General features: G+C 38.2%; 1 protein-coding gene across 1 annotated transcript; it reads right to left on the reverse strand.

Annotated features, from left to right (window-relative positions):
- Positions 1-1436: 1436 nt before the first annotated feature.
- LOC106001350 (olfactory receptor 18-like) lies at positions 1437-2365 on the reverse strand. The gene is given in 2 exon segments (XM_013036459.1): positions 1437-1633; positions 1636-2365. Coding segments are annotated over 2 exon segments (927 nt in total).
- Positions 2366-8192: the final 5827 nt, after the last annotated feature.

Genomic DNA, 8192 nt, shown 5'->3' on the forward strand with positions numbered 1-8192 from the left:
ATTTGATGTTGGTATAATTTGTGGAGGGGAAGGGAAAAAACAAATTGTTTAAATAGGGATACAGGTGGACCCATTGCAACAATGAGATGTACAATGTACAAGATGCTATGTCAGAAAACAATTTACAACTTTGGCACGGAGTGAAGGGGAGTGTATTCGTGGAGATGGGAGGGCAGAGATGGTAGGGGAAAAACAAAGGAGGAAGCAACAATGCTTGATAAGAAATGTACTTATTACCTTGCTCATGTAATTGTAACCCCTCTGTATGGTATTTTCACAATAAAAAAAACTTATTAAAAAGAGAACATGAAAGTGTAAAAGTTTGGGCAAATATGATCAATTTTAATTTTATTTATATTTAGACATATCTCAATAAAGTACCTTATTTTGTAGTATCCATATGAGCTCAAAAATAGTTTTTAAAATGAATTATAAGTTCAGAATCTTTAAATACACTTGTTTTCTTGCCAAAAATAACCTAATTAAATTCAGAGTATTTGATGTTCGATTTCATCAGGAGAAAGCTTCCAGGATGCTAGCTAGCAATACGAATGCCAGTGACATTCAATCTCTGAATATCTACATTCATAGCTTTGGTGGATGCCCAAAATTTATGTAAAATAGACAAGGACAGTGCAGATGGTTGAGACAGGGGTGAACATAATTAATACAAGCAGCTGTGAAGTTCTTAGTGATTCTTGGTTAATTAATGATAAACATACATTACCGGAACTCTCTGTTCCAACAGACAGTGGTTTTGAACCACGTAGTTCCTTTACATTACATTCCAAGTGTCTGTATGCTTTTTTTTTTATCATGATAACACAATGTTTGAGATGAATAATCTAGGAGGCAGAAAGGCTCATTTTAGTTCCTGTTTCAGTCAGCAATTCCTTGGCCCAGGTGCTTTGGTGAATAGAAAAGACAAAGGACCATGTTCTTTTTTGAGGTCACTCTACCAATGGCCCAAGTCCCTTACACAAGGCTCCCCACCACCCTAAACATTCTACCACCACCTCCAATAGCACTTGTAGGTGGTAAACCAAATCTTGAACCTATAATGTTTTTAAGAACATTCTTTTTTTTCTACATTTTAAATGTGAAAATACTGTACAGAGGGGTTACAATTACATGAGCAATATAATGAGTACATTTCTTATCAAGCATTGTAGACTCCTCCTTTGTTCCCCTTCCCATCCCATCCTGCCAACAATAGGGGTGGGACTGTCCTCTTCACATGAGGTACCATGAACACAGGACCCTTTGTAGCATTGATCCAAAGTAATAGCAGTGCAAGATGAAAGAAAGTCCATGTGAGAAACCCCAAGGAAATAAAAAGGGTAAGAATTAACAAAAGCCATGATGTCGGTTTTCTAGATGTTATTTGACAGTCTTTCTTAACCCACACACCAGAACACTCAGCCTTGGTATGGATGTTAGGTTGTTATTCTAAGACATTTCCTGAGTGCCCTCTTGATATCCCTGTTCCTTAAACTGTAGACAAAAGGGTTCAGCATAGGAGTGACCATGGTATACATCACTGTGGTAACCATCACCTTTGTGGTGTCATATGAAATGATGGAGTTAAAATATTCCCCCATGCCTGTTCCATAAAATAAGCACACCACTGAGGGTGAGACCCACAAGTAGAGAATGCTTTATATTTCCCACTTGTGGATGGGACTCTCAGAGTGGTAGAAACAATTCGAACATAAGAATAAAGGATGCCTGAAACCGGAACACCCCCAAAGATTGCTCCAATAATATAGATAAATATACTAATGGTAGAACTATAATCACAGGCAAGCTTAAGGAGTTGAGGTGGGTCACAGAAGAAGTGAGAAATTTCTACATCTTTGCAGAAGGTAAGTTGTGACACCATCACACTGTGTGTCAGGGAGTCCAAAAGACCCATGAACAATGACAGTAGGATCAACAAACCACACAGATGGTGGTTCATGATGGTTGGATAGTGTAAAGGGTGACAGATGGCCACCAAACGATCATAGGCCATCACTGCAAGCAGCTGACTGTCCAAACCTCCAAACAAGGCAAAAAAGAACACCTGGGTTAGGCAGCCAGCATAGCTGATGGATTTGCTGTGTGTCTGCATGTTCACCAGCATCTTGGGGACAATGGTGGAGATGAAGCAGATGTCATCTAAGGAGAGGATGGAGAGGAAGAAGTACATGGGGGTGTGGAGATGAGGGTCAGAGCTGACAGCCAGGATGATGAGCAGATTTCCGAGCAAGGCGACCATGTACATGGACAGAAGTAAGCCAGACAAGAAAGGCTGCAGTGCTGTATCCTCAGAGAGACCTTGGAGGTGGAATTCCAAGACACCTGTTAGATTCCTTGGCTCCATCTAGCACAATTACCTTTCAGAAAAATGTAGAGAGCCTGAAAGAAAGGAAAAAGCATGGATAATAGAAACCCATTACTCTATGATGTGAGTTGAAGCAATTCATAAATGAAGTTTTCATGTTTGAGGGTCACACATGTTTAGCATTGTTCCTCAGTTATGGCAATGGACTTCACATTAGTGCTCTCCCCAAATCACTTTCAGCTGTTCCTACATAATTCTAGTTTGGAAAATGTGGAATGCTTATGTCTTCCACTAAGGTAAGCTTCTACAACTGCAAGAGTAATTAGCGATCTTAAAAATATGTATCATTTCCAGAGTAGTTGAACAAGCTTAAATTCCCACCAACACTGTAATAGAGTTCCCTTTTAACCATATCCATGCTGGCATCGGTTATTGCTAGTTTTTTTGATAATGGCCATTCTAACTGGAGTGAGGTGGTATTTCAGTGTTGTTTTGATTTACATTTCCTTTATGGCCAGAGATGTTGAACATTTCTTCATGTTTCCATTGGCCACTTTTCCACTTTTTCTGGGAAGTCACTCTTTAAGCCATTAGCTCATTTATTCATTGAGTTGTCATTCCTTTGAGGGTTTAGGTTTTGGGGTAGTTAGTTTTTTAACTCTAAGTATATTTTGGATATTAGGATGTTGTTTGATGTACATCTGGTAAAAATCTTTTCCTGTTCTGTGATCTTTTTGTTTAATATGTTAGCTATGTCCTTTACTATGAAGAAACACTTTTAAATTTGATGAAATTCCATTTGTCTAATCTTTCTTTGATTTATTGTGACTCTAGATCTTAGAAAGATTTGACCAGCAATTCCATTCCAAGGCATTTATCCAATAGAGCACAAACAGGGCCACACTAAAGCTTTCAGCACAAGTGTATTCACTGCATCATTAATTACCATAGCCAAGATATGTAATCAGCCCAGATGCCCCCCAATGGATGCATACATCAAGAAAATGTAGTGTATATATACAATAGAATTCTGCTCATCCATCAGAAAGAATGATATTGTATCACTCATAAGGAAATGGAAAGACTTGGAAAGAAATTGTATAAAGCAAAGTAAGTCAGACTCAGAGAAACATAGGTTGCATGGTGTGCCTCATTTGTGGTAGCTAGAATGTGTGTTTAGATCTACAAGTAAACAAACCAGGTGGTAAGCAAGGGGGTTACAAATGAATTAACTGACATATAGACTATATGGATAGTGCAAATAGTATAATTCTTTAAAAAGTCTAAGTCAAAGCCCAAAAAACTAAGTACCAGAAAATGGGAACTTCCTGAGGGGAGGGTGGGGCTAAGAGGAGAGGGGTAGACAAATGAAAGAGGGGAAGGGGAAAAAGGAAGGCAAGAATTTACTGAGAATTGAGAAATATAAGGGAAGGGGTGGGTGGAAGGAGGAAGAGATGTTGAAGTGATGACACAGATCATTGTATACATAAACTGCTTTGTTAAATGGCAAAAATTCAATACAAAACCTAAAAATTAAGAAAAGTGAGGGAAGGGGTGGGTTGAGATGAGTAGGTGAGAATGTTGAAAGGGGTAACATTGATCAAGGTGTAAACTTATTCATAAATTGCTTTGTTGAATAGCAGCTCCTTTGTAAAACTACTTAAGGATAATAAAAATATTTTTAAAGTATGTATCAACAAAAGCTCCTCAAAACACCATTCTCTAGACCCATAAATACAAGAGTATTCTCCCTCTCCCTTAAATGGAACAGACAGAATACTCCTTTTCATTTAAAAAAATATTCCAATTAACAAATGTTACTGAGTGGTCCATTTATTTATTTTTATTCAAAATGCAGTTCTATAAATGGTCTGATGGACTATCTATGAGCACCTTTTTCTTTTCTTTCTCTTGGTGATGGGGCTTTAACTCATGTCCTACTGCTGTCCCTGAGCTTTTTTGCTCAGGGGTAGCACTCTACCATTTTGAGCCACATCTCCACTTCAAATGTTTGAGTGGTTAATTGGAGATAAGTGTATCATGGGGTCCTTTTGGCCTGGGATTCAATTCGCAATCCTCAGGTCTCAGCCTACTGAGTATAAGATTATTGGTGTGAGACCCTAGCGGCTGGCTAAGAACAACTTTCAAGGATTGTATCATAGGGTTTCTGCCTAGCAGGTGCTAGGTTCAAATCCCAGTTTGCCCTGAATTCAAATCCCTATACCATAAAAAATTTTTTTAAAAAATCTCAATTTTGTGTGTGCTGGCCCTGGAACTTGAACTCAGGGCCTGGGTGCTGTCTCTGAGCTTTTTCACTCAAGGATAGTGTTCTACCATTTGAGCAACAGCTCCACTTCTGGTAGTTTAGGGAAGCTAAAGTCTCACATACTTTTCTTCCCAGGCTGGCTTTGAAAGATGAGCCTTGGATCTCAGCCTCCTGAGTAACTAGGATTATATGTTTGAGCCACTGAAACCTGGTTTTTGATCATCTTGAATAAGTGGGATAGTTTGGAGAATAAGCTAAAAGTGGTATATTCATATAACTAATATATTTAGCAATAAACAGAATGAGCTACTTATATAAACCTTATCAATTAAGCTCTAAATAATTATAGAATGTGTGTGCTGGTGGCTCATGCCTGTAATTCTAGCTATTCAGGAGGCTGAGAGCTGAGAATCATGATTCAAAGCCAGCATCGGCAGGAAAATCCATGAATCTCTTGTCTCTAATTAACTACCAGAAAACTGGAAGTGGAGCTGTGACTCAAAGTGATAGAGTGCTAGCCTTGAGCAAAAAAAAATGCTCAGGGACAGTGCCCAGGCTCCAAGCTCAAGCCTCCTGACCAACAAAAAAGTAATAAGAATAATAATTATAGAGCATCAAGAAAACTAGAAAAGAACAAATAATTATTTTTTAGAATCTCAATCATAAAAAATCCTAAACAATGTATATTAGTCCACTGTAAAATAACTGTCCAATTAATGACTGGTAAGCTGGGAAAATAATGTATATAAAAATGGCACAAGAGAAAAAAATGTGGGTGATGCATAGACACACTATTGGAAGGAACTATTTCTTGCCCTCGTATGAGTGATTCCTGTGGAAGACTGACATGGTAGGTGAGAACAGACCTATGAATCAAGAATCCTGAAGTCCTCAGCAGAAAGAGAATATAAGCATCATGAGATTCTGAGATGACATTTTTCATATTGTGGCTCTCCCATCTAGCTGTCCATCCCAATAGTCCTGCTTCTCTGTTAGGCACCCAATTCGGGTTCCTAACAGTCCCTCCATCATTACCATAGCCCCTGGCACTCACAGGGCTGAGATCAGCTCTCCACTGGGGCAATCCAGAAGTTCAGATCCACTGTTCTCTCCTGTTGTGAATGTTGAGGGATTGAAACTTTGTTCTCAGGACTTGCCAGAAATCAGAGTCAGAGGTGAACATCTTGATGAAATGATGACTTTGGAAGAAAAGACTACACATATAGAGCTCATTGTTCTAGAATGAACAACCTATAAAACTCAAGGGCATGAATCAATTATCAGTACTTGGCATAGCCTTGAGAAACCAATACACAGGACTCACAATTAGCCTAATTGGTCTATTCTTTCCCTCTCTTTAAGGCTTGCCAATACTAATGAAATGGGGGGAAAGAGAGAAAGCATAGAGCCCAGGCTCGCCCTGATCTGAGAAAGCTGGCTTGGAAATTTTTGCATCTGATTTCCAATTTTAATTATCCTCAAAGAAATTGTGAGGGTAGACAATGGCTCACACTTGTTATCCTAGCTACTCAGAAGGCTGAGATCTGAAGATCATGTTTCAAAACCAGCCTCGGCAGGAAAGTCTGTGAGACTTTTTTCTCCAATTAACCACCAAAGATCTGGAAGTGGATCTGTGACTCAAGTGGTAGAGTGCTAGCCTTGAGCAAAAAAGCTCAGGGACAGCACCTAGGCTCTGAGTTCAAACTCTAGGATAGGTACAAAAAACTGTTTCTAATTTTATTTTATGGTTTTGATAATTGTAAGCCTGTTGTATGTACCCACCATATACTTGAGGGAAAACTGAATTTTCTAACACAAGAATCTGATACAAGGCTGGAAGTTGAGGGAAATTGTAGCTCTGAGCATTCATGTAACATGCGTGAGGCCTCAGCTTAATGGGATATTAATTTTATTCTCTCAATGAAGATTTATGTCTCTAAAAGGATGTTTATACATTCCTTTCTTTGGAGTTTTCTCAGAAATTTACAGTGTTTTGTTTGTCTTGCTTATTTAACTTTCAAGAACAAGTCATATTTTCCCTTTATAATTTCGTATATATGGTATATACAAGAAAACTACTAATAACAGAAATTAAAGGCCTAAGTGAAGAGGCGCTTCCTATTTGTGAGTTGAAATAGTGTTAAGATATCTACAAGATATTTAATATCATCTCTGTAAAAGTTCATATAAAACCATAAGAGATCCTGAATAACTAATAAAAATATGAATAAAACTGCAAAGATCACATCTCCTGATGCCAAATTACGTTGCAAAGTTACAATATTCAAAAGCATGGTACTTGCATAAAAGAAAGACACATAATTTTGAGCCAGGCGCCGGTGGCTCACGCCTGTAATCCTAGCTACTCAGAAGGCTGAGACCTGAGGATCTCGGATCAAAGCCAGCCGGGGCAGGAAAGTTCATGAGACTCTTATCTCCAATAAACCACTAGAAAACCGGAAGTGGTGCTGTAGCTTAAGTGGTAGAGCACACTCACCTTGAGCTGAAGAGCTGAGGGACAGCGCCCAGGCCCAGAGTTCAAGCACCACAACCAAAAAAAGAAAGAAAGAAAAAGAAAAAGAAAGACACATGATTTTGAAATTAACTACAACCACATATTATTCAAAGCTACTGATCATTAGGGAATTGGGAAAGGGAAGAGAAAGAGAATCTGTTGGCAACTAGTAGGTAGGGGATGGGATAACAGGAGTAAAAGAGGATAATGGATATAGTAAAAATTGATTGTCAGCATGAATGAAAATGGAACAATGAAATCTGCTGAAATCAGGGTTGGGAGAAATTGGGAGAACGATGAAAGAGGTAACACAGATGAGGATGTATTATAATCATACACTGATTTATTAGAATGAAATCCCTTTGGAAAACTACTTATATAAAAATTAAGATAAAGAGATATGTCAAAATTGTATTGAGCAATAAGATGAGGAGTCAGAGAAAGTACAAGAGGAAGGATTGATAGGAATACATTATATACATGCATGGAAATGTCACCTTCCCCCCTAACTACGCCCACTCTTGTATGATATGACTAAAAAGAAATGCAATAAAAGAGCAGATTACAGGGCTCAGAAATAGATGAATGAATATAAAATCAACTAATCTTTGACAAGGACATGTACAGGAAAAAGAGAGCCTCCTCAGTGACTGGAATGGTTGTGTATACCTGTCACTCAACAGGAGTTTAAGATAAGAGAGGCATAAATTTCGGGCCATCTGGTGTGACATATTTAAGACCATCTCAAAAAAGAAAAACTGGTATTAGAAACCTTGAATATCCACATGAAGAATGAAATTGAACCTTATGCAAACAGTAATTCAAAATGGGTTAAATGTAAGGCCTACAAAACTAAAAATTCTAGAAAAACAAAAATATCTTTATTTATTTGTTTGTTTTGGTGCCAATACTGGGGCTTTAACTTGAGATCTCATGTGTTCACCTGGCTTTTACACTCAAGTCTGTGCTCTACCTCTTTTTTTTTTTTTTGTAAAGATACTATACAGAGGGTTACAGTTACATGAGTGAGGTAATGAGTACACTTCCTTTTGAACATTGTTACCCCCTCCATTGTTTTCCCCCTA

The sequence above is a fragment of the Dipodomys ordii genome, unplaced genomic scaffold (assembly GCF_000151885.1).
Source record: "Dipodomys ordii isolate 6190 unplaced genomic scaffold, Dord_2.0 Scaffold288, whole genome shotgun sequence".
NCBI classification, from domain to species: Eukaryota; Metazoa; Chordata; class Mammalia; order Rodentia; family Heteromyidae; genus Dipodomys; species Dipodomys ordii.